This window comes from Asparagus officinalis, chromosome 7 (assembly GCF_001876935.1).
Source record: "Asparagus officinalis chromosome 7, Aspof.V1, whole genome shotgun sequence".
Taxonomy (NCBI): domain Eukaryota; kingdom Viridiplantae; phylum Streptophyta; class Magnoliopsida; order Asparagales; family Asparagaceae; genus Asparagus; species Asparagus officinalis.
The window spans coordinates 5,669,724-5,696,952 of record NC_033800.1 but is presented as its reverse complement, the minus strand read 5'-3'; the positions used below and the strand labels follow the sequence as shown (position 1 = coordinate 5,696,952).

Below are 27,229 nucleotides of genomic sequence, written 5' to 3'. Positions count from 1 at the left end.
ACGACCATATTACTCCATTAGGTACACGAGTATAAACTGTTTTTCCTGACTCCGATAAGTATACGAGTATAAACTGCTTCTCCATCTCACTCCGAAAAGTATACGAGTATAAACTGCTCCTCGATACTCCAATAGGTATATGAGTCTAAACTATTTCCTTTCTTTCACGGGAAGTTCCTAGAGAATGCCATGCATGGTACTTTTAAGGATAACCCGATCATACAGCTAAACGTAATGATAGACCCAGCTTCGCAAGAAAAGCTGGGGGTGGATGGTTCATGTAACGGGAAGTTCTCGAAAGAATGCTATATGTAATTTTTTTAGGGATAACCCGATCATTACAAACAAAGTGATAAACACTACATCCCCACGGTGATTTACGAATACTCTTTTGCTGAGGTAAGATTCGATCACTTCGTTGGATCAATCTTCCCTCTCAAACCCTCCTTTGGTCAAACCTTTAAACAGTTAGGACCAAAGCCAAAATCCCCTCTTGATTCGTTCCATGAACGAGAGGTCTACAAATTGAACGATCAAACCTTTAAACAGTTAGGATCGTCTCAAAACTCCCACTTGGTCAAACCTTAACCAAAATCCCCTTTCGATTCATTTCATGAACGAGAGGTCTACTTTTGAATTGAATAATCAAACCCTATAACAGTCAGGATTATTCAAACCAGTCTAGATCCTTTAAGTGGAGATCCTACTTTGAGTTTTTTTTTCACCAGGAGATAGGATATAAAATTCTTCCTCTCCAATCTCGGGTTTATCTCTACCAACAAACAAGAGACCAGGAGACAGAATATAAAATTCTTCCTCTCCATCATCGGGTTCATCTCTACCAACAAACAAGAGACCAGGAGATAGAATATAAAATTCTGCCTCTCCGATTCCGGGTTTATCTCTACCAACAAACAAGAGACCAGGAGATAGAATATAAAATTCTTCCTCTCCGATTCCGAGTTTATCTCTACCAACAAACAAGAGACCAGGAGATAGAATATAAAATTCTTCCTCTCCGATTCCGGGTTCATCTCTACCAACAAACAAGAGACCAGGAGATAGAATATAAAATTCTTCCTCTCCATCATCGGGTTCATCTCTACCAACAAACAAGAGACCAGGAGATAGAATATAAAATTCTTCCTCTCCATCATCGGGTTCATCTCTACCAACAAACAAGAGACCAGGAGATAGAATATAAAATTCTTCCTCTCCATCATCGGGTTCATCTCTACCAACAAACAAGAGACCAGGAGATAGAATATAAAATTCTTCCTCTCCATCATCGGGTTCATCTCTACCAACAAACAAGAGACCAGGAGATAGAATATAAAATTCTTCCTCTCCATCATCGGGTTCATCTCTACCAACAAACAAGAGACCAGGAGATAGAATATAAAATTCTTCCTCTCCGATTCCGGGTTCATCTCTACCAACAAACAAGAGACCAGAATACTCCAATAGGTATACGAGTCTAAACTATTTCCCTAATCTCAACAGGAAGTTTCTGGAGAATATTACTCAAAATATTCTTAAGAATAACCTGATAATCTCCCAACGGGTATATGAGGTTAAACTATTTCCCGAACACTCCAATATAGTATATGAGTATAAACTATTTCTCAAATTCTTCGACAGCAGTTTTAATTTGAGACTTCGACAACGGCCACGCGATAAACGCAGCACCGGAGGAATTTTAGCTATTCTACAAAGCACTGAATAGGCTAAAAGATGAAGAAGTCAAGGATTGAAGCCATTCACAACGGGCGAGACAGACTTTTACTGTCTCGCCCACGCGAGACAGTATTCACTGTCTCGCTGTGCGAGACAGTCTTTACTGTCTCACTGTGCGAGATAAACTTTACTGTCTCGCACGGGAGACAGCTCTCAGATGGTCAGAAACCACCTTGAACAACTGCCACACACGTCCATTAACTGCTAAAGAACATGGGGAACGTCGTGGGCGAGAATCACGTGGATAACTGCCAAAATAACGGAGTTTGAAACGTGGGAAGGCAGTTAAAACGAAAACTGCCTGACGGTTACTATTTCCGAGATAGCGTTTATTGTCTCGCGGGCCGAGACAGCAAACACTGTCTCGCCCACCGAGACAGTAAACACTGTCTTGCCGTACTAATTCACTATTTTGTTGAGTTTTTTTTAGTTACAGACCCCTGAGGCTATAAATACCCCCCTAGGGTCATTTCTGACGAGGATCGAGCATATTTTCGAGCAATTCAGATGAGGGAGGCTGATCAGAGAGCATCCACAGGCTGATTTCAGAGCAGAGAGGGCAGAGTACTCGAGCTTCTGTAACTCCTTGATATTCAGGCTTTGACTTGATTTCAAGAAGAACGACTATCTTACCTTGATAAGATATCGTTTCAAGTTCTCACTTCGATAAACGAAGTCAGAATCATAAACCCCTCACGATTCAATCAGAATCTGTGATTTGGTGGTCCACGGGCTAACGCACCTCCGGCACAGGCAAAGATCCCACGCAAGCAGTGATCCAAACAATGATCCTGCGTTTGTTTCCCAAGAGTTGTAATTTTTATTTTGTTGTATAAAATAAGTCTTATAAAAAGGCTATCTCTTTTTTAAATTTATTGTAATCGACTGAAGATATAATGAATTCCATGACAAAACCAACTTTTGACGCAAACAATCAAGATAGTAAATTTTCAAGGATACGAGTATTATATTTTGATAAAATCTAAAATTCATGATCAAAACTCATGGTCGATCTTCCCATTTCCTTGCAGATTTAATTATTGTACCACGCTTCAAAATACATGACCACGCTATGCTATTGTCATTCAAATGTTGTTAGTTTTATGAGCATCTTGTTTTTAGAAAAAAGTTGAAAATTTTAATTATTGTACGCAAACTAATAGTTACCTCCAAGCCCAAAAGATTCTATAGGTTTTTTAAACGGGATGCTCCAAGAGTTTAACGAATCGGTTACAATATGTAGGCTTGTCCAAACAGCTCGGCCTAAGAATTCAGGTTCCTTGCGAGCAAGCCACCCTTCAAAATACATGACCACGCTATGCTATTGTCATTCAAATGTTGTTAGTTTTATGAACATCTTGTTTTTAGAAAAAAGTTGAAAATTTTAATTATTGTACGCAAACTAATAGTTACCTCCAAGCCCAAAAGATTCTATAGGTTTTTTAAACGGGATGCTCCAAGAGTTTAACGAATCGGTTACAATATGTAGGCTTGTCCAAACAGCTCGGCCTAAGAATTCAGGTTCGGGCAAGGTAAAATTGTCTGCCCAAACCCCAGCCCGGGTCCAGGTCCGGGCCAGACTAGGTTGGGCATCGGGCTGGCCTGCATTTTTATTTTTTTTATTTTCATTATTTTCCAAAAAATACTTGAAATTTATTTTTTTTACAAAAAATACGGAATTTCAAGAGTAATTAAAATATCTAAAATTTTGATAAAAAATCAATCATATTATTAATCACTTAAAATTGTACAATTTGCAAATATCATAGGAATTAAAAAAATAAATTGTGTATTATCAATCACTAAGAATTGCAAATTTTCTAAAAAATTATCGTATCACAATAGATGAATACATCTCAATTAGGTTGAACACTTATTCATCTGTATCACTATCATTTGTAACTCTTTTCAAATTTTGATAAAAAATCAATCATATTATTAATCACTTAAAATTGTACAATTTGCAAATATCATAGGAATTAAAAAGATAAAAAATAAATTATGTATTATCAATCACTAAGAATTGCAAATTTTCTAAAAAATTATCGTATCACAATAGATGAATACATCTCAATTAGGTTGAACACTTATTCATCTATATCACTATCATTTGTAACTATTTTCAAAATAATTTATCACGTATTTACAACTAAAAGTTAAAAATTACAAACTACTTTCTACTCTTTATCTCCTATCGTCAACTCATTAAGTCTATCTTCAACATTAGCTATTTAGTCGATATCTTAAGTTTTTTCCTCGAATCTCCACCAATTTTGTAGGCACATTACCGCTTGTATAGTAGACGGATCTAGTGATGTTCTGTGACCGTCGATCAAATGTCCTGATGTGCTGAAGGTGGATTCCAAAGCTCTGTAAAAATGTGCACTGTTAGTAATTCACGAGCCATGATGGAAAGTATAGGATATAAAACTATTCCATATACTCTTCACAATTGCAAAATATCAAAATCAACATTATTTTGAGAATTAGCTAATGGTCCAGCTAAATATTATTTAATTAAAAAAAAATTCTTTCATAATGATCCAGATCCTGATCCACGGTACTACCAATTAGCGTCGCTATCATCGATTACCTATCAAAAATATTAGTTTTGCCCTATCTTGAGCTTGTAGAAGCTATATGTTGAGGTGTACTTACACCATATTTGCGTGCATACTCATCAAATAACCTTCAAAATAATATTTACTAGTGTTATGATGAGTAAGAGCAGTAATAGCCTGACCATTATCAGTGTCTAGTATTATGTTCTCATACAAAGAATTTAACAAATTTTAGAGGCCAATATCTTTCAGGCATGTATCAATAAGAATTCCCAAACCAAAAATAATAGGTATAGATCTAAAATACTTATTAAATTTACTTTTTATTTCAAAAAAATCATGTTTCCAATATAAGTATCCATGCGATAAGTAATAAAAAACAAGTTCGAATACTTAAAACTTGTAAAGTAGCTTGAGTAATAGTTTCAGGATAATATTTCAAAATTTCACGTTGACAAGATTGACGATAAAATCTTTAAAATGGGAGATAAGAACTATCTCTAGTCACATGAACTATCTCTAGTCACATCCTCAAATTCATCATCTTCTACTAATTTAAAAGGAAGGTTTTTAAGAATAATAAACTTGATGACGCATTTCCTGGTTTTAACTGTGTCGTAGTTCCAGGAACTAAGGGCTACCGGAGGTAGATGATTGAGAGAGTAGAGATTGGTGGATGTCTCCTTAAGACATTCCTATTTGCGATCTATGGTCGATGCCGCTCTTATGATGAGCTTCAAAGATATTGCTCGCACGACGCACATTTGGCATCTGGTTGAGAAGTTTGCCGTGTTGATCCCTGGTGACTTATATCTTCTTAAAAAAATTCCACACATCATATCTTGGTTTTTTAGGAGCTCTAGGTATTGAATCATTGCCATCTGATTCGAGATCATCATTAGTAGGAGGAGGAGTAAATGTAGGAGTGGTAGGACTTATTTCGGTTTCGAGAGTTAGAACTTGCCCTTCATAATTAGAGGAGGAAGCTATTGGATTATAGAATTAGAGAGTATGAGAGAAATAGAGAGAAATATATGAGTTTTGGATGAGAAAACCAAATGAAAGTTCCCTCCATTTATAGAGGCATCCCTAGCAAAATGTCCAAAATACCCTCAAATTTTGATCGTTTTTGACCTTTTTTGGAGGTATTTTCGTCAAATGGCCAAAAATAGCCGTTATTGGCTATTTTCTCAGCTCGAACTGGGCCGGGTTCAGGCTAGCCCATCCAACGAGCATATTTTTGCATGTTGGACCGGGCAAGGCCGAGTCCATGTCCGAGCCGCCCAGTCCAAGAGGCATATTTTTGCCCATTGGACCGGGTCCAAACCTGGGCCGGGCTGAGTTTAGACACACAACCCTGTCCAACGACTACCCATCGTTTCTAGGTCGGGACTAGACTCGGACCCGGGTAGGTCGGCCCGACCATTTTTTGGACCGGGTTGGGTCGGGCCCGGGGTGGATTTCGCCAAACTGACATGGACTCGAGCCCGAAGCTCGGTCAGGCTCGGATTTCTAGGCTTTTCTTGGATTCTGGCCGGACACCGGGCTGGTAGCTCACTGGACACCCCTAACAATATGGTTGAAAATTATATTTCGATGACTTGCGAGTTGAGTACATGTGTGTATCCATCGACACCATAGTGTGATAAATTTGCTTCTAAGGAACATCCTGATTATATATTTCAAGCGAGACGTTAGAGAATGCCTAGATTTTTATAGTGCTTCCGCGTGTTAGATGGAAAGTGAAAATCTAAATAAAATATTTTCTTATTATTTTCTATTTGCAAAATCTTATTTTGATGATAGAAAACGGGGAAAAGAACCAAATTTTTGGGCATCATATAATGTGGCATTTACTTTCATTCTGATTACCATGGAAAATGAATGGTAAAAAATAAACAATTGAAACTACATGATATGGGAGATAATAAAAGAAATTTCAATGGTTCTAAGGACTAAATATAATTATGAAACTATTTTAGGGACTAATATCGAAAAGATTATATTTGCCTAAGGGCCTGTTTGGATTGCGGTTAACGGGAGATAAGGAAAGACAATGGACTAATTTACCTTATTTGAAATTCATTTGTGATAGATAATGGGGAAAAGTTAAGATAACTAAGGTGGGAAAAAAAAAATCTAACTTCGTGTTACCCCAGCGTAAGCAAGAAAAAATTAAGGCACACTTTTAGGGGTTGTTTGTTTCACCAAAAATTTTGGCATTTGATATGAATTACAAGTTTTGGGATAAAAAATAAGTTTTTTTTTTTGTATTTTGGGATTCTATATATGATGTTTGTTTTAAGAAGATTTTTACAATATTGAATACCAAAAGTATAAAAAGTGCCCAAATTTTAGAATTTACCAAATCCTCTCAGTTGGAGAGGATTTTGACAAATCCCATAAATGAGTGTGCTTACTTCTCAATTGAAGAGGATTGACAAATCCTAATTTTGTCTTTTTATAGGAGGTAACCTCATCAAGATAGCATATTCATCATATTACAAAATTTTGACATTTGGTAATGCTACAATTTGAGCTTGAAACAAACAAAATATTAAAAATTATAGTTTTCTAAATCCCAAAATATTAATGATACAAACAACATTTTAGAAATCCCAACCCATAACAAAGCACCTATGAACTTCAAATCCCATTGTGATTTGAAACAAACATCCCCTTACAAAAAGTAATTCTACAGCTTCTATCAAAAAAATTAAAAAAATTACACTAATAAATTTATTTATATAAATCAAAACTGGCCCTGAGATAAATCACCGTTCAGCTCAACGGCCGTGATCACTCCACCGCTCCGCAAATCTCAACAGCCGTCAGCACTTCACCAGCAGCTCAAAAGATATCACAAATTTGTCAGGGGGCAAAAAAAAAAAAAAAAAAAAATCGAGGAAGGGAGACAGAAATCAGAATGAGGAAGTTCGATCCGTGGGCGGTGTTCTTCAGGAGAGAATGGAATCGCAACTGGCCCTTCCTCGCCGGATTCGCCATCACCGGCGCTCTCATCACCAAGTTCACCGCTGGGCTCACTGGTTAGATCTCAGATCGCTCCCATCCTCAAAAAAAAAAAAAAAAGATTTTTTTTACCCCTTCAAAGAATCGCCAGATGATTTTTTTTTTAGCGCAGTTTTTGATCGATTCGGTTGGATTTTGTAGAGGAGGACGCGAAGAGCTCGCGATTTGTTCAGGAGCACAACAGGTAAAATCTCTGTCGATCTGGCTAATTCAAGATCTTTGTAATGATCGGTCCTAGGGTTTGATTAACATGGACGGGTTTAGGCATGGATTAGGGTTATATCTTCATTTGAAGCTGTTGAGGCTTGAGAGCTGATTATATTAGAAATTTCTCTCAGTTGTTAGCATCATTGCGATCCTAATAATGATTCATGCAAGATGCAACCTAGCCAAAAATTATACGCACACACACAAAAAAAAAAAAAAAAGGAAAACGGCTTCATTGATGCATTACCCATGTCTGTTATGTTTTATGGCAAATTATCGGCGTAAATATGTTTTGTGCGAAACTATTATCATAGAACGATCGTTTACGAGTTTTTAAACCTTTATATTTCCTATCCTTTATCCTCCTCTTTGCTACATTGCCCCCTTCTCTCATGTTTTATGGCAAATTATCGGCGTAAATATGTTTTGTGCGAAACTATTATCATAGAACGACTGTTTACGAGTTTTAAACCTTTATATTTCATAACGTAATCTCATTATTGTCATTTCAGGAGATTTTTATTTAACAGTTAAGGTCATTATTCATATTGATTTAATTGTCATATCAATGAGTTTTTTTTATCCATCATCTCCTCCTAGAGTTTCTTCTATGAGATTTATCCTATACGCTAAAGACATTAAAACAACTAGAAGAGAGTCAAGAGACGGTTGTAGATGAACATTTGAAAACAAGATAAGCTGTTATTTGATAACACTTCCTGAAGTTGTCAACTTGTTTTGTCATGTAGGACTTTCTGTATTGATTTGGGAAATCACAAATGCCTCTGTACAGTTTGTGGAGTAGAATTCATGTTTTCTTTTGTTGATGATGGGTTTCCTTTTTTTTGGGGTGGGGGGGTGGGGTGGGTCAGCTATCTAGTTGACCAGTTAATAGAAAATCTGGGTTTCAAGCCTATATTCAGGAAATAAAGATACCCTTCTTCTAATTGTATGAGTGTAAAACATAATTAGCCACATGTTACTTTTTGACTGCTTTGCTATCTACTTGAACTGTTGCTTATATGGTGTCCATTCTCATGCTTCAATATCATGCACATGTTTCCATTTAGGGTCTGTTCGTTTGCTTAAAAAAAGAGGGAAATCAAAGAAAATGAAACCTATTTCTAAGAAAAATAGGTTTTTGAATTGTTTGGTTGGCTTAAAAAAGAAGGAAATCAAAGAAATGGAGATGAGATGAGATGAGTTGTCACATTATTATTGGATGATGTGAGTGATTTTTTAAGAAAATTAGTTTTGATGTTGTTTGGTTGGCGAAAAAAAATAAGGAAATGAATTATAAGAAACCTATTTCCTGTAGTTTGTTGTTTTCTTTTGTTTGGTTCATTCTTAAAAATAAGAAATAAAATGAGATGAGATGAGTTGTCATTGTATTATTGGGTGGTGTGATTCACACTTAAGAAAAGTGTTTTCACAACTTTTTAGGATGAAAACAAAGAAATGAAATGTTAATAAGATGAGGTGAATTGTTATAATATTTTATTGGATGATATGAGTGATTTGAAATGATGAGAAGAGATGAGTTGAGTGATGTTTGGATGAAAATAATATTTTATTAGATGTGATGGATGAGTTGTTAGATAAAAATAATATTTTATTAGATGTGATGGATGAGTGGTTAGATGAAATAATATTTTATTAGATGATGTGAATGAGTTGTTAGATGAAAATAATATTTTATTGGATGTTGTGGGTGAGTTTTAGGGGCTGTTTGGTTGGTTTCCTAAAAACCAAGAAAAGGAAATCGGGACAAGGAAATCAATAAAATAATATTTTTATCCATTTCCATCCCTAAAACTCACCCACAACATCCAATAAAATATTATTTTTATCCTCCAACTCATCTCATTTCATCTCCTTTCTTACCTTTAAAAATAAACCAAACACAAGAAATGTGTCACATCATCCAACTCATCACATCTCATTTTATCTCATTTTTAAAAATCACACACATCATCCAATAATATTGTGACAACTCATCTCATCTCATTAAACATTCCTTTCCACCCATTTCCTCAAAAAAAAAAAAACAAGAAATTAATTTCCTTAAGTACATGTCACATCATCCAATAATATACCTCCAACTCATCTCATCTCATCTATTTTCTTATTTTTAAAAACGAACCAAACACAAACAACCTCAAAACATCATCCAATAATATACCTCCAATTCATTTCCTTATTTTTTTAACCAACCAAACAACCTCAAAACAAGTTTTTAAAAAAATCACTCACATCATCCAATAATAAGGTGACAACTCATCTCATCTCATCTCCTATTCAATAATTTCCTTTTTTTTAAACCAACCAAACAACTTCAAAGTAATTATAATAGGAAATAGGTTTCCTAAAGTTTGATTTCCCAATTTTTTTGGCCAAACGAACAGGCCCTTAGGGATAGAAATGGAAGAAATAGTACTTTTTGAGATTTTCACCTTTTCCATTTCCATTTCTTGATTTTTAGGAAATAACCGAACAGACCCTTAGCCACGGCTGTTCTTCTACACCACCAACTAAAAGGCCTTACTACTTACTGCGTCTGCATCTTAGTTCTCTTGCTGTTATGTGGCATTTGTATAGTTCGTTTCACGGGAGGTGTGCTCTTGGGCAAAACCTCATTCTCGAACCACTTTGCTCATATCCTTGAATTCCGAAAAGAGTACATCTGATATAATAAGGCATTGTTAAACCCTACTCCTGTAAGACTAATGCCTTCCACTCGTTTATCCTAATTAAGCGTCTGAACTAATTGTTAAACCCTACTCCTGTAAGAAGACTAATGCTTACCACTATCATCATCCTCGATCTTTCCTTCCATCTCGTGACTCCAATCATTTTGTCTCTTCCATGCGGAGGTATGTCAAACAGTCATAATAAGTGGCGTGTTGTACATGAAACCAAACATTTTTATTATTTATTATTTCCTTAGTTGGAGCATAAAGTGAACTAACCTGTGTATTTTATATGCCATTATTCTGGGGTACATGCCACTATTCTCTGAGTTCCTTCTTCTGTCATTTTAATTAGTTGCAGACCTTCTCGAAACCAAATCTAACTGCCCTCTCATATGACACGCACAATTACAAGGAAAATGCACTCTTTTCAAATGAGTTCGTACTGGTTAATTTTAGAGTTCTACTAGTTTGATTTATGAAAGTCAAGGCCTCTTCTCTGTTCCTTTCATGTAATTTAATATTTGGCAAGGAAACATAAAACTGATTATCTATTCAAACTGCTGATGGTTCCAGTCTTTCAATGATGTTGGTCATTTATAATGTATATGCTATTAAGCTTTTGAGTATCATTGATTTTAAAAGTTGTCTCCTTGATCTCTTTCAGGTGAACTCCGAATGGTTCTGGAACAAGGTTATGCTTCTCCACCTGCTGATATCATGCCGATTACCGTCCTTATTTTCCTGCATCATTAAGTTAGACATGGTTGTTTATGTATTATGTCCTTTTTCTTAATGAAACTGAAATAATGGATTCTTGAATGGTGGTACCATTTCCTTGTGCTTTTGGAGCTCAGTTTATAAATCATAAGAAACTTTTAACTGCAATCTCATACAAATCTTGTGCATCTATTGTTCTTCCTGTAACCAAGGCCATCCTTAATCCAGGCCGGCTGCCGATCTTCCTCGCTAGCTGAGCGGCTGCAGGGAATATGAACCAGTGAGGATAAAACTTGCACTGTGATTCACTTGAATTTTTAGTAAATGCTTTAGTGTGGAATAGCAGGTTAAAAAAAATAAAACCCAATAGGCAAGGTAACAAAAAACACAGTAACTTTATGAAGGGCGTATATGATTTGAGTGTTGAATGTGATTTTTTTTACAAAGATTACAACAGTATTGTCAGCCATCCAAGGCTTTTAAACAAATTATAAAAATTAGTTAAAGGATAGCGCCCTTGGTCGCAATCTTGTTGCGACAAGAGCCAAGGATACCACTTAGAATATAACGAAGGCCATATAAAAAGGAATACCAAAGACCTTTAAGACCATATAGATTTAGAAAAAGAAAATTTTTAAATAACAAAATTAGCAAAATAAAAAGTGGAAAGCCCAAGGAAAAAGAAAATTCACGGTAAAACCCCGAGCGTCTAAAAAGACTTGTAAATGTTTCATATGCCAGGAAATTGGTCACTATGTAAACGAATGTCCTAAAAAGAAAAGTACAAATGAAATAATTATAGAGGACATCTCTGATTATGAGTTGGACCTCATAGAGGTAAATCAACTTGAAATAGATTTTGATAATTCTTATTATGAATTAATAATAGAATCAGGCAGTGACGATGACATTGATTTTCCTCAAATATATATGATGAATAAAGAATCTTCCAATGTATTAGGAGAAGATACAGAGTCTTTTGAAACTGATATGCATGATCTCCAAGGAGAAATATTCTCTATTTCTGATGAGGATATAGAAAGGCTAAAATGACCATTCCCAAACTTCATCGTCATGATGTTTAGAAAACATGTATTTTTAATACCAAATTACTCAATAAACATTATTACATATTTGATAGAGTTGATGGAAACATCGAATTACATGGGGAAGATAGCATTAAAAGCATTCCACTTCTCAATCAAAGAAAAATAAATAAATTAAAAGAAAAATATAAGGATATGAAATATCTACATCTTGGACTCATCTAAGTAAAAATTACTAGACAATTTAAATCTGGTGTTGATACACCTATTATGGGACTCTGTATGGGTGAAAGAATAATTTCTAATCCATTAGATGCCTTAATAGGAGATGCAAATCTAATCTTGATAACAAGATTCTAGGAGTTAATATATACCCAGATTATTTTGTAGCACTTAATGACCCTCACATATGTGATGTGGAAAAATTAAGCATAAATCTCAAAGGAATTGAGATGAAACCAGGAAGTCGAGTTCTAGAAATACAATGTGCATCTGTAGTAGCACTTAGTCAAACCTGCATCTTCTTTAGCAAAATGTCTAGAGAAGTAATTAGCTTATTTGAGGTACAACCTGGAGAGGTGATACAAGCTAGAACAATAAGCCTAAATGATCTTAAAATTGACCCAGATTTGACAACCAATTTAGATTACTTAAAACAATACAAAAAGATACAAATGCCAGATGAAACATTTATTGTTTCTAGCAATACTATCCACCAAGAAGGAATCTCTCTTTCTGAAAAGAAGAAGGCTCAACATCATCTTCTAAAGAGAAGGAGGAAATCTTAAATCCACGGAGAAGTATACATCTTCCCGTGGAACAACCAAGATGTTCAGTTATTATACCAGCAAGTAAAAATAATGAAGATAAACTCATTAACTTTAGACAAGAAAATCAGGGTTAACCGTTTTACTAGTGTAACAATTACATATCCAGACTATAAACTCTTTATGCTCCATACATTAATTGACAATGGAGCTAATATAAGCATTATTAGAGGAAAATTTGTTCCTTCTTCCAATAGAATGCAATGTAAAAATCCTCAAGTCATTACGTCATTTAATGCAAAGGCAATGATGATGACTCAAAAGGTCAAAAATATCCCTATTATCTTTGAAATCATTGATAAGAGGGAAGTTCCTATGACACTTTCTGCCTATGTTATGGAAAGTGATCAAAAGGGAGATTATTATTGGGAATAATAACATACATTACTGATTTCCTATAACCATCGATAAATATCAGGGTTGACCCTATAATGGCTAACTTTGAGGACAGAAGAGAGTTTGAAACTCAAATAGCTGAGCTCTTCAAACTTAATCTAGTCCAAAACACAGAATCAAATCATTCTTCTCTTGCCTTCATGGTAAGAAACCATGAGGAGCAAAAGAGAGGAAAATCAAGGATGATCATTGATTATAAAAAGGTTAATGAAGCCGCCAAAATTGATGGGTTCTTCATCCCTAATAGTGAATTACTATTTCATAGAATCTGAGATGCTAGATGGTTTAGTAAATTCGACGTAAAATCCGGATATTGGCAAATCAAACTGAAGGATGAAGAAAGCAAAAAGCTAGCAACATACAATGTCCTAATGATGAATATTATGAATGGAATGTTATGTCATTTGGACTAAAAAATGATCAACAAATATTTCAGAATTGGATGAATAACATTTTTGGGCATTTGCTATTGTTGTCGTCTATATAGATTACATCCTCATGTTCTCTAAAATAAAGAAAGAACACAAATAATACCTGATAGCAGTAGTCAAGCTATTGCTCAATCATGGTATTATTTTATCTCCTAAAAAGATAACCCTTATGAAAGAGGATATTGAATTTTTTTGGAAAAAGAATAAAAGGTGGTTACATTGAATTGCAGACCATATTATTACAAAGATCAAAGAGTTAAAAGAAAACTTTGAAACTTTAAAAGATCTACAAAGCTTTTTGGGCTTACTAAATTATAGGAGACGGTGTATACCCAATCTCTAAAATATAAAGAAATACATAATAAAGGAGTTACCCATTGGGACACAGACAAAACTAGAATTACACCGAATATTGAGCAATTATAAGAAATTGCTAACATTAAAAAAGAGATAAAGGAACAAAAAATTCTTTATCAACCCCAATCTGGAGATACATTGGTTATATAGATTGATGCTTCATATAAACATTGGGCAGGAATCTTGTTTGCACTTCCGCCTAAACGTCCTTGGGCTAAATTGATATCTGAGCCTGGAACAAGGGCAAAGATCAATCAATTAGATCCCGAAATATGTGCATATTGCTCTGGAAAATTTAAAGGACCATAGAAAAATTATGCAACATATGATAAGGAATTATTAGCTATTAAAAATACTATTAATTCCTTAAAAATATACTTGTTATCATCTGAGTTCATTATTGAAACAAATAATCAAGCTGCTGCACACTTTCTCAAAAAGAAAACCAATTCATTAATTGAGAAGAACGTGCGCAAAATTAGATGGTCCATAGAATTAGAGAACTATATTTATAAAGTTTGATATATTCCTAGATTCACTAACATTGGTGCTGATTTTCTCCCTAGACATGGCTAGTTCGTAAAAACAACCTCTAGATAAAGATAAAGGAAAGGCACCAGCTCCCCCTTAAACAAAGGTAAAGGAGAAGGGTATGGATGAAAAAGTCTCAATACAACTAGAAATAGTAAAGGCCCTAAATTATAACCTAGGACCATAAAATTGAGCAAAGAGATATTCTAATTATATCTCAATTTCTCACTAATCTAGAAAGCTTCGGAAAAAGAGATTTGATGAAGTTATGAAGTTGTTATGGTTCATTATAAACCTCGAAGAAGCTTCAGCTAGAAAAGATATACTCATCAAATAGATGAGTTTATAAAAAAACATAACAACACCTGGCAATATTTATGATTGTCCCTATTGTATCAGTGCTCAGTCCATCAGTGAGACCCTCAACAAAGAAGCAACCAAAAGTAATTTTATTCTTGTAAAAGGTAAAACAAAACAAGAACCTGAAGATAAGTCTGCTCAAAATAAGAAGCCCAATACTCCTCAAGTATATTGGAAAAAAACTCTTAAAGGCATTATAGTTAAAAACATGTATACTACCAGTTTACCAGAAGAAGGCTATAATGTAATTAACAATGTCGGGAAGAAACTACAAGAAATGCGAGTTTTCACTCCAGACACTAATGCATGTCTATCTTCATTAGAAAAGATTATCAAGGAAAAAAATCGAAAGATTCAAGATTCTGAAAAGGGATACCACAAATGGATAAGCATTATGGAAAATCTCATAAGTAAATCAATCCTGACAATATCAAGGGCAATGAAAACTCAAAAGAAGCAAATGCAAGATTCATTGGGTTCAAGCTCTAGAAATCTAAGATCGATTCTAAAGGAAATTGAAATCAAGGATCTGACAGTCACAAAAATTGATGACTTTGTTGAACTTGTTAATTATTTTAAGTTTGATATTTTAAAATATCAGACTCAAAGAAAATTAAAAGACATGTTTGATAGTTATGAGCATAACCTGATTGATGATTAGGCAATGCTTTCCTATTTTGAAAAGCTGAAAGACGATGACATAAGTTCATTGTTCAAGTCAGCTTTGCAAGTCATATTAAACCCGTATGACCGCCCAAGGGTACTAACAAGTTTTGAGCTCATACCCTTCCATAAAGAACAGATAAAAAAGGGTATAGTACACAAACTATATGTTGATAAAACTAGACTAGAGGAATACAAATCATTCAATCCTGAAATATGCAATTAGGCACTTGAAAAGACTGACAAATTTTAATGAGTATTTGAATTCACCATATGGGTAATATGGGAAGAACAAAATATTCTCGAATATTATCCATCATACCAGATCTGGAGACTTGACCCATTGGTAAAGGGAGCCACATTTTAGATATATTCCTTTCAATGAAAAAGAATATGATCTTGAAGAAGAGAAAGAATTATTTGCAATTGAGTTCTTTGAGGCACTATATTATAACAATGGGAAAATGTTAATAAAAGACCATATTATCCTATATCTCCCACATCTAGTGCTCAAAGAAAAGGAGTTGCAGGAAAAATTTGAGGAAGAAATAGTTCTAGGACCAGTAGCAAGCCGAGCAAGGGAGCAATACGAGCTGATGATGAGTACAGGTGGAACATCACCAGTACGTTTTTTTGACTAAGACAATGCTCCAGAGACAGACTGAAGCTTGGTGGGCCCCGTCTCAATCTAGTAGTACCGAGAGAATTGTGAAAGATGCCAAGAGCGCCACTTTTCCACAAATTTACTTTAAAAGCACCTTTATCACAGTTACTTTTTAAAAGCTACTTTTAAAAGGTAATTTAAGTTACTTTATTAAAAAAACTTTTGTAAAAATACTTTTGTAAAGTTACTTTGTAAAAAGTAAGTCGGTTCGGAGTTTATATATAGAAGGGCTTGTGTATTGTAAGGGATATTGAAAAATAGAGAGCATAAAATTTCCTCTTGTATTAGAGAGTGTTTGTCCCCTAGAAAGTGGCACTGGACTAATAACTTAAACATGATGATGAAGACGAAGGGTCTCATGGATATCCTTCAACCCGAAACCCTTGATCCTTCTAGTAGGGTTGTGTTGAGACAATAAACACAGACCTTAACACAACAAGTTCAGGATCCACAAACATAATTTGTTGCTTTACAACAGACAAATCAATTATTAGATAATAATAGTTCTTTGATAAATTATTATTTTGATGACAGTCAAGATAGCTCAACATCAGATGTAAGTGAGTATGAAGATTCCATTGTTATAAATATGACAGAAACGAGTGAATCTTCGTTAAGGGGGCCACCTCCCAAAAGAATGACAACAAAAGAAAAGGATCCCCGGTTTCCTTTAGGGCATCAAGGGGAATTAGGTGGAATACCCCCTAATACCCCTATTGGGTTCTAAGCCTAAGTCTTCACAAAGAACAAGAGGAGACTTACTTATTTACTTGAGGGCTAAATACAAACAAAATTATGAAGAGGCCTCGATATGAGAAAGGACGAACTATGTAAATAGATGGACTCAACATATATTGTGGATAGTCCATTTCTATGTATGGAAAGCACCTGATTTTATAGAATATGTAACTTCCCTATTTGACAGTATGGTCGCAGATTGGGTAAAAATATATGATATAATGAAAAAGAAAAATATAGAAGGTATGAAACATATGACGCCTGGAGTAGCTCTGTCTGTAATCATGAATAAATTTTGTACGGACCTTTGCAGACAACCTTTTGATAAACCAGACCCTAACATAGAAAAAAACCTTATACAATTGCGACTAAGTCAGACTTGTTACTCAAATTTTTTTTCATAGATTATTTTAAATTAGTTCTTCTACTTGAGAACAAGCAACGAATGGACAGGGCCGTACCTAAGAATTTTGGGGCCCAAGGCGAAATATTGGATGAGGCCTAAGTGATACAACTCATAATACATTTTATCTCATTCTTCTTACCTTTTGAGCGGCAAAATTACATATTATTTTCAATATCTTGTAACATGGTTGATCTTAAATAAGATTTTAGTAATTTTAATTTTGAAAAACTTCTTTCAGCGGAAGCAACTGTTACGAGTATAGTCAATAGTACACGATAAGCAATACAAGTATTTAGAAAAGAATCTAACCACTTTATATAGTTCAACACTTCAATTGGACTATTAATCTCTATTTTTAAAATTTCCCTAAGCACTCTCAATTCTGAAAACAAATCAAGTCCATTAATATCTAAATGTTCATCATGTTTTAGTGCATTTTCGAGATTAAGATAATATGCTTTCAATTCAATATAATATAAAGCTTTTAATTTTTTCAAATCAAACAAAAAACCAAATTTTTTTCATACATTTTAAATTGTTCAAACCTACTTTCAATTGAGCCAAGCGATTTATCAACTATGTATAAGAAATATTTAATACGAAAAGATTCTTCAGCGTTAAATGTTGTTTCATTACCAATATTTTCATCAAATTATTTTTTTCTATAAATTTTACGTTTTTCACAAAATATAGGTTGTACGTCATTTCCTTAGCAAGTTCTTTAGTTGAATTCAAAGCAGATATAAAAACATTTTGTCTATAATTTTCTAAATATACAATAAGACCCTTTAATTGATCTATGACAATATCAATATGCATATCTTTAGATTGTAAGATTTTACTAACTGAATTAACAGCAAACAATATGTCATACCAAATATTCATAGCTATTAAGAATTCAAAATTTTCAATCTCATAAGTTGCTAAGCTATTAACTTCATTTTTTATCTTTGGATCTTCACTTTTTAAATAGGGTTAGGTTTATGCTTAAGTAACTAAGTTACATATATTATATATATGGGTGGGTGGGCCTTATCCAACTTGGGGCCCAAGGCAAAGGCCTTAGTTGCCTTATGCTAGGGTCGGCCCTGCGAATGGACTGGTGGATAGAAAATATCTTTAAGAAATTACCTAGACCATGAGATACTCTTTTAGAAGAATCATATTTAAAAAAGGTCCCTGAAAATGAAAGATCTAGTGGTGCTGTTCAACTCTTTATAATAAGAGAACTATAAAAGTATTATTAGCTATCCAAAGCTTTTAAACAAACCAAAAATAAGCTACAAGATGGCACCCTTGGTCAATCTTGTTGCGACAAGATCCAAGCACACCCCTTAAAATATGGTTGTTTTAAACCATATTAGAAACAAAAGCCATATAAAAAAAAATACCAAAGACCTTTAAGGCCATATAGATTTAGAAAAAGAAAATTTTGTTTAATGACCCTCACATATGTGATGTGGCAAAATTAAGCATAAATCTCAAGTGATGGTTATAGGAAAACCATCGATAAATAGGGTTTTCCTATAACCATCGGTAAATTTTGTAGCACTTAATGACCCTCACATATGTGATGTGGCAAAATTAAGCATAAATCTCAAAGGAATTGAGATGAATCCAGGAAGTCGAGTGCTAGGAATATAGTGGAAATCTGTAGTAGCACTTAGTCAAACCTGTATCTTCTTTAGTAAAATGTCTAAAGAAGTAATTAGCTTATTTGAGGTACAACCTGAAAAGGTGATACAGCCTAGAACGGTAGACCTAAACGATCTTAAAATTGACTGTGATTTGGCAATCAATTTAGATTACTTCAAACACTACAAAAAGATACAAAATGCCAGAGGAAACATTTATTGTTTCTGGCAATACAATTAGAACTACATATATAAATCCACCAAGAAAGAGTCTCTCTTTCCGAAAAGAAGAAGGCTCAACATCGTCTTCTAAAGAAAAGGATGAAATCTTAAATCCTTAGAGAAGTATACATCTTCTTATGAAACAACCAAGATGTCCAGTTATTACACCAGAAAATAAAAATAATGAAGATAAACTCATTAAATTTAGACAAGAAAACTAGGGTTAACTGTTTTACCAGTGTAACAATTGCATATCCAGACTATAAACCCTTTTTACTCCATACATTAATTGACACTGGAGCTAATATAAGCATTATTAGAGGGGAATTTGTTCCTTCTTCCTACAGAAGGAAATGTAAAAATCCTAAAGTCATTACGTTCTTTAATGCAAAGGCAACAACAATGACTCAAAAGGTAAAAACTCTCCCTGTTATATTTGAAACCGTTCATAAGAGGGAAGTTCCTATGACGCTTTCCGCCTATGTTATGGAAAGTGATCACACGGGAGACATTATTATTGGGAATAATAACATACATCGTTGGTTTCTTATAACCATCGATAAATATGTTATTAAATTCAGTTTTTGTTTAATGACTGTTAGAATATCGTTTAAAACAACCATATTCTAAGGAGTATCCTTGAATCTTGTCACAACAAGATTGACCATGGGCACTATCCTTTTAGCTGATTTTTGGTTTGTTTAAAGGCTTTGGATAGCTGACAATACTGTTCTAGTTCCTCTTATTATAAAGAGTTGACCAACACCACTAGATCTTTCACTTTCAGAGATCTTTTTTAGATATGATTCTTCTAAAAGAGTATCCCTGTGGTCTAGGTAATTTTTTGAAGATATTTTCTGTCCACCAGTCCATTCGTTGCTTGTTCTCAAGTCTAAGAACTAATTTAATATAATCTATAAAAATTCTTCCATGTAACAAATCTGACTTAGTCGCATTTGTTTAAGCTTCTTTACTATGTTAGGGTTTGGTTTATCAAAAGGTTGCCTGCAAAGGTCATTGGAAAGTTTATGCATAATTACATACAGAGCTACTTCAGGCGTTACTTTTTTCATACCTTCTATATTTTTCTATCATTATATCATATATTTTTACCCAAATTACGGTCATACCGTGAAATAGGGAAGTTACATATTCTATAAAACCAGGTGTTTACCATTCATAGAAATGGACTATCTCCAATATATGTTGCGTCAATCTATTTACATAATCCTTTCTCGTATCGGGATGTTGTCTATGTTAAAACAGAGTCATCCTGAACAACATTTTTGGATATTTACTATTTGTTGTCGTCTATATAGATGACATCCTTGTATTCTCTAAAATAAAGGAAGAACACAAAGAATACCTGATAGCACTAGCCAAACTATTGCTCAATCATGGTATTATCTTATCTCCTAAAAAGATAACCCTTATAAAAGAGGATATCTAATTTTTAGGAAAAAGAATAAAAGGTGGTCACATTGAATTGTAAGACCACATTATTACAAAGATCAGAGAGTTCAAAGACAACTTTGAAACTCTAAAAGATCTACAAAGCTTTTTGGGCTTACTAAATTATGGGAGACGATATATACCTAATCTCTCTGAAAAATTTCTTCATTTCAGAATAAACTTATTGAGGAACAGAAGAAATACAAAGAAATAAATAATAAATGAGTGACGGGTTGGGACACATACAAAATTAGAATTACACTAAATAATGAGCAATTGCAAGAAATTGTCAACATTAAAAAGAGATAAAAGGAATAAAAAATCCTTTATCAAACCCTATTTGGAGATACATTGGTTATACAAACTGATGCTTCAGATACACATCGGGCAAGATTCTTATTTGTACTTCTGCCTAAACATCATTAGGCTAAATCGATATCTGAACCTGGACCAAGGGCAAAAATCAATAAATTAGATCCTGAAATATGTGCATATTGTTCTGAAAATTTTAAAGGACCAGAGAAAAATTATGCAACATATGATAAGGAATTATTAGCTATCAAAAATACTATGAATTCCTTAAAAATATAGTTATTAGCATATCTGAGTTCATCATTGAAACAGATAATCAAGCTATTGCACAGTTTCTCAAAAAAAAAAAAAAACCAATTCATTAATTGAGAAGAACGTGCGCAGAATTAGATGGTCCATGAAATTAGAAAACTATATTTATAAAGTTCGATATATTCCTAACATTGCTGCTGTTTTTCTCTCCGGACATGGTTAGTTCGTCAAAATAGCCACCAGATAAAGATAAAGGAAAGGCGTCAGCTCCCCCACAAACAGAGGTAAAGGAGAAAGGTATGGATGAAAAAGTCCCAATACAACTTCTTGGCTAAAATCAATATATTAGAGCATGTTTGAGAAAGATGGGTTATAAACTTGGGTTATAATCTTTGTGGATTATAACCTAAGTGGATTACAATCCATAGTGTTTAGTAGATTTAGTGAATTATAATCCATTTTCAAAATGACCAAGAAAGACCCTAAATTAATGGAGTTGATGTTGAGTTAGTAAATGGCTCTGGGAAATTGTGAAATTATGAGAAGGTATACATGTCTTTTACTTGGTAACCTCATGGGTTATAATCCACCAAAAAATAAACTGAGATTCTCTAGATTATTTTTTGGTATATTATAATCCAAAATAATCCACTTGTCAAACATCGAAAAATGGATCATAATCCATTTTGACCATTTGCCAAACAGGCTCTTAGTCTTTTGTATTTAAGCACGCGGGAAAGGACCATACGAACTAAGGTGTAAAAATAAGGGAAGCATGAGAGCTTCTAACATACATTACTCTGCTCACAACTTAGCCCAGAACCATGCTAGAGTTCAGTTCGATTCTAAGCATGAAAATAATAATTCTTACAAGCTTGGCAGCGTTCTATCATCAGGATTCACTGAATCCACATAAATATGAACTAAAAGAATCTATAGACCTGCAGGCCTTCCATCTTTCCTTGGATCACTAACAGCGGTAAGCATACCATGAAAGATCCCATTTCTGAAGCCTCTCCTTTCATTTGAAACAGGTTGTTTTAGATTCTGCACAACAAACTGGCACACTGCAGCGGCACCTGATTGACTCTCGAGCTGATGGTTCCTTTCCTCCAAGAACTCCTTTGCGGCCTCTGCAAACTCAATGTGTTCTCCGTCGAGGGCTGTCCAATTCTCGTAATGCACAACGTTCGGTATCAGCTGCATTTGTTATTTAGCACCTTGTCATCAATTCTTGCAATATGTTCAAATAGTCAACTATATGTTCATCGGAAGGATGTTTTGTTCTGACATTGCTTGATACAGATTTAGAATCTCGGAACCTATTAATACTTGTTTTATAAGATGTCGAGAATGATGTGCAAGGATCCACGTAGTAGCAGAAACCAAATAAAATCTTAAGCTATGCTATTATTTACCCAATTTTAAGAGAAAAGCTTAATCTAGCTGCAAGGGTATTGAAGGTTACTCTATGATAGAATCGTGGATGCTGTACAGCTTTCAAAGGGTCCATCCCGAGAACAAAATGATTTATAAAAACTTGGGCCACCGCCGTAACTATATTCATCCCACCACTGGCCCCTATAACTGCTGCAAGCTGATTCTCCTGCAAAAACATTATTGTAACTTCTCAGAATGAAATTTCGTGAGATATGGTGACAGACTATTAAGAGAATTGGTAGAGTAAGATATCAGGAAGCCGACGATTCCTGGGATAATATTTACAATTAATGCGGTAGGCATACCTTGAGGACGATAAGAGGCGTCATGGAAGACAATGGTCTTTTATTAGGCTCAATAAAGTTTGATGGTGCAGGTGGGAGTTTATCTGGAGTTGCCTCTGATGGACAGGAGAAATCAGCCATCTCGTTATTGGCCACAATTCCTGTTGATGGCGAGAGAATTCCACTTCCAAAATAGTAGTTAACTGTGGTTGTCATTGATACAGCATTGCGCTCAGCATCAACTATAGAGATGTGGCTGGTTCCATGGTCCCTTAACTGACTCCATCTACAAGGAGATGGATTGTCACATAAAACAGCTAAAGCAGTGACGATGGACTTTGTAATACATAAACAGTGTATGACTTATTTATTGTTAAAACGGAAAGAAAAGGCTAATGATGCTAACATTCCAGTAAAGAAAGTTTTATGTCACTCTAGATGAAGGGGTTTCTTAGTTATGGTCCTGATATATATTGCTATAGGACAAAATAAAATGCACGAGAAAGTAGCTCAATAGAACTCGGAAGATTCACTTCGGTTGCCAAGAGAAAGCTAACAAGATATAAACGGCACAAATCTCAGCTTATGCTTTCCTTTATCGGTTGGTCAGGTTTTCATTTCATGAAGATAAGATGAAAGTTGTTGATGTACTCGTGATCACATAGTCAGTTATATCCGTGTTTGGATGAATTTGTTTAAGATCGATGAAGGAGACGCTTTCTTCCCTGACTTTACGTCTAGTTCTTGAATTGGGGTATCTGAAAAATCTTCACAAGTAGAAATTCGTAAGAGGGTGGGGTTTGGTTCCCCCGTTGTACCTCCGATGATTAAGTTAGCTGATGAACTTGAGTGGGGTGAATAAAAACTAAGAGTTATTGTGCATGTGATTGCTTAAGGATCTGATTTAGAAATCAAGATTCCAACCCCTTGTAAGGTAGAATAGTACTTGTATATGTACATAGGATGTAAGGGTAAATTGGTCACATTGACAGAGCACAGGATGACAGTGGCGAAATGTGGGCTGGCGGTTGCGTCAGCACCTGCTTTACAGGTGTCGGCTAGTGAGTGGAGGATGGATCACTTCGACATTAAATAGAAAGTGATTGGCGGTGTGGTGGTGCCCACGTGGTCCGATGAGTCATGAAGGCTATCGGGGCTAGGGTCATGATAGCACCTGCCAAGCATTAGATGTGATCTTGACACGTTGCCAGAGAGGATAAGCTCGAGGCAGAATATGTCATTTGCCTTCGTCGGGAAGTAACGCCTTTCGAGTCGGCTTCGCAAGAAGTCTGGCGAGTGGTCGAGTGGCCTCGTGGCGAGTCGTCTTCGATAAAGGGGAGGCGACAAGTTCCGCCTTTCGAGTGACACGAAGGAGCGTCAAGTCGTTGAGTCGGCGGAATGGTCGTCCCCACTGGTTTCTGGCCGCCAGGTTGATTGGGGCATAGCATGTAGCACACTTGCCAATGAACTTGCATTTTTAGCGAATGGGAACACCATAACAAAAGTCAAGAGAAAACATTATTTTCCTATCTCTTCCTATTCTATTTCCTTTTTTTTTAAATTTTCCATAGCTTCAGGTAAACATACAAATGCTTCATCCTTCTTAAAAAGATCTTAATTTTCTAATTTATATGTCAAAATTAATAACATTTGATTAACTACAAAAGAAAAGAAAAAGTGGCAATTCACCTGGCAAGATAATAAGCAGGACCAAAAGTTGTGTTGTCAAGTATCTTTTGCCTAACTTTCTCGGCAAAGGTGGGTGAAAGCATGTCTTCTACATATTCTGTGATGTTAACAAAGTTCGGATCCCCAAGATTCATGCGCATAGCCAACATGTGCTTAACTGCTTCAATGAGACGATGTAGACCAAGCAAGCCCCTAACTGCATCCAGTGTTTTATAGCTTCCTAAAATGTTCAGGACCTAGTTAACAGTTAACACAATAAACTTCTTAGTTGAGTTTCCGAACATTAAGGCATCACAAGTACAAGGGAAAAAGGGAAGATAAATCCTCAAGACCAACATAAATGTCAATCTCTGACCATGACTGTCAGGAAACAAAAGAATTGAAATTTTAACTAAAACGTGTGTTAACCTGTCAGTAAATTATAAAATAACAAAGATGTATCTATATTATCTGTATAAGGCACTACAAAAGTACTGGAAATGAAATATAGGAGGATTTAGTTGCGCTGAATATTTCTTAGATTGACAAATAACCTGGAAGTCTATCAACCAGGATAGGCTTATGGAGGATAAGCCTCATGGAATCAGAAGAATTATAGAGGATAAGAAAAACTCACCATAGACAGTCCAACAGTTCCACTTGAGGGTGGGGGCATACCAAGTATTCTATAGCCCATAACATTTGCAGACATAGCTTCGCCGACTTGAATTCTGTATCTCCTCATATCCTCCATTGTTGCAATTCCACCAGCGTTCTTCATATCCGCAATGAATTTCTCACCAACGCTCCCATTGTATAACACCTGTGGCCCCTCTGATGCGATTGCTTCTAGTGTGCTAGCAAGCTTGAGATTGTAGCAAATGTCATTGAGCTGCAGCGGCTTCCCATTAGGTGCAAACACCTCACGGAGTCCAGGGTCATCCATTATTGTTTTCTCATGGTCGTTAATGGATAAGGCTAGATATGGTTCAACTTTAAATCCATTTCTTGCAAGTTCTATTGACGGTTGGAAGAGATCGTTCCATGGGAGCCTCCCATACTTTGACCAAGCTGCATGGAGACCTGCTACTTCTCCGGGTATTCCCACTGACAGTGCACCCTCAGACTTGGCAGAAGGATTCTTATGATACATGTCCTGTTGCATTTGCAGAAGAAGACAAGAGGCCAACATATCCTTATTAGAAAGATGTTAGAGAGAGCTAACACATACATAGCTGAAATTTAACTAAGAGTATAGTAATGGAAAAGGTGTGCATACCACTCAATTTTTAACTTTTATTCAGTTCCAATCTCTCGGTTTTATTCACGTTTTGTTTCTCTTTTTTCATTATTCTTCACTAGTTCTCTCTCTGATGTTTTAACAGATTTCTCATACAGATGTGCCAGTTTAGTCAATTTTCATAATGACGTTGAATGGGAAAACTACTATCAGGTAATTTAATAGCAACAACATTAACATATAAATAACATCAGGAAACAATTTCATTATGCATAAAATTTAGAACGGTATCATGAAAATGTCAATAGAATCATGAAAACAACATTGGCAAAATTTAGTGGTCACAGTACAAACAGAATTATGAAATTAATTATAGTAGTAAGCAATTGATATCAGTATTCTAAGGGAAGAATCTCTACTTTAATTTTTTTAACTCTATCTGTTTACAAGGGGGATTAGCTGAAAAATCATTAGTGGTAGGGCAAAAGCATGAACAAAGTCGGGGGGTTGTCAAAGAAATGAATAAGGTGGATAACTTCTATATTTCTCACTAATTAGACAGGAACTACTTTGCTTATTTATGATGAAGGTAGCCAGGCCTTGCAATATTGATCTATGCATGAACTAGTTGGATAATTGCTTCAGCCATTGCTTCTCCTTCTGCAAGTTCTTTCTTATGATGTTGCCTAATGTCTAGGATGCATGAACTAGTTGGAGATAATTTTATATGATCTAACCTCGAGCAAGAGTAGCTTGCTTTTACTGTGATGAAGCAAATGTTAATGACAATTTATTTGGCCATTCCATCTAGGAAAATTTTAGCTTTACTTGCTTAAATGGACGAGAAGGACAAGCTTTAAAAGGGAAACCCATGACTGCATGTCATTAATCGAGGGGTTATAAATGCCCATAAAAAACCCAATCCAAATCAGTATTCTCCATGCTCAAAATACAGCCACAGATTAAATTGAGCGCAAATCTAAATGCTTCAGAACATACGTGTTACATCATAGAAATCACCAAATGTTAACCCCACTCCAGAAAGTGACATGTGTCTCAATTAACTGTACACCAACTCGACCCTTATCTCACGAGGGCCAACTCGAAAAGCGTCCTCACACGGATTCTCTCACGAAGACTGACTCAGAAGATGTCCCCACACAGAATGGCCGAGTCGAGGGGCGTCCTCACTCGCCCTCTCTCGAAGAGCCGAGAAAGACATCCTCACTCGGCCTCTCTCAAAAAGCCAAGACGAAAGGCGCTTGTTCTCGAAACTAGCAACGATAGTCAGTCACTATCACATTAAATGCATAGTCAGAGCCATCATTGCACCTCCGTCGGAGTCATAATGACTCATCAGA

General features: G+C 35.2%; 2 protein-coding genes across 3 annotated transcripts; one reads left to right on the top strand and one right to left on the bottom strand.

Moving 5' to 3' along the window:
- LOC109850628 lies at positions 7,111 to 11,113 on the top strand. The gene is made up of 3 exons (XM_020420680.1): positions 7,111 to 7,345; positions 7,470 to 7,512; positions 10,893 to 11,113. The coding sequence occupies exons 1-3, from the start codon at positions 7,225 to 7,227 to the stop codon at positions 10,894 to 10,896; spliced, it is 168 nt and encodes a 55-aa protein (XP_020276269.1). The 5' UTR covers positions 7,111 to 7,224; the 3' UTR covers positions 10,897 to 11,113.
- Positions 21,978 to 25,781, bottom strand: LOC109848817 (gamma-glutamyltranspeptidase 3-like). 2 transcript variants are annotated; one of them, XM_020418499.1, is made up of 5 exons: positions 25,266 to 25,781; positions 24,650 to 24,885; positions 22,982 to 23,246; positions 22,705 to 22,842; positions 21,978 to 22,436 (listed from the first exon to the last, which is right to left on the bottom strand). In XM_020418499.1, exons 1-5 carry the CDS (start codon positions 25,779 to 25,781, stop codon positions 22,170 to 22,172), a joined length of 1,422 nt encoding a protein of 473 aa, XP_020274088.1. In that variant the 3' UTR covers positions 21,978 to 22,169. The 2 variants fall into 2 exon arrangements, with proteins under 2 accessions (XP_020274088.1, XP_020274090.1); XM_020418501.1 differs by lacking the exon at positions 21,978 to 22,436 and adding an exon at positions 22,443 to 22,558 and having other exon boundaries at positions 22,655 to 22,842; positions 25,266 to 25,716.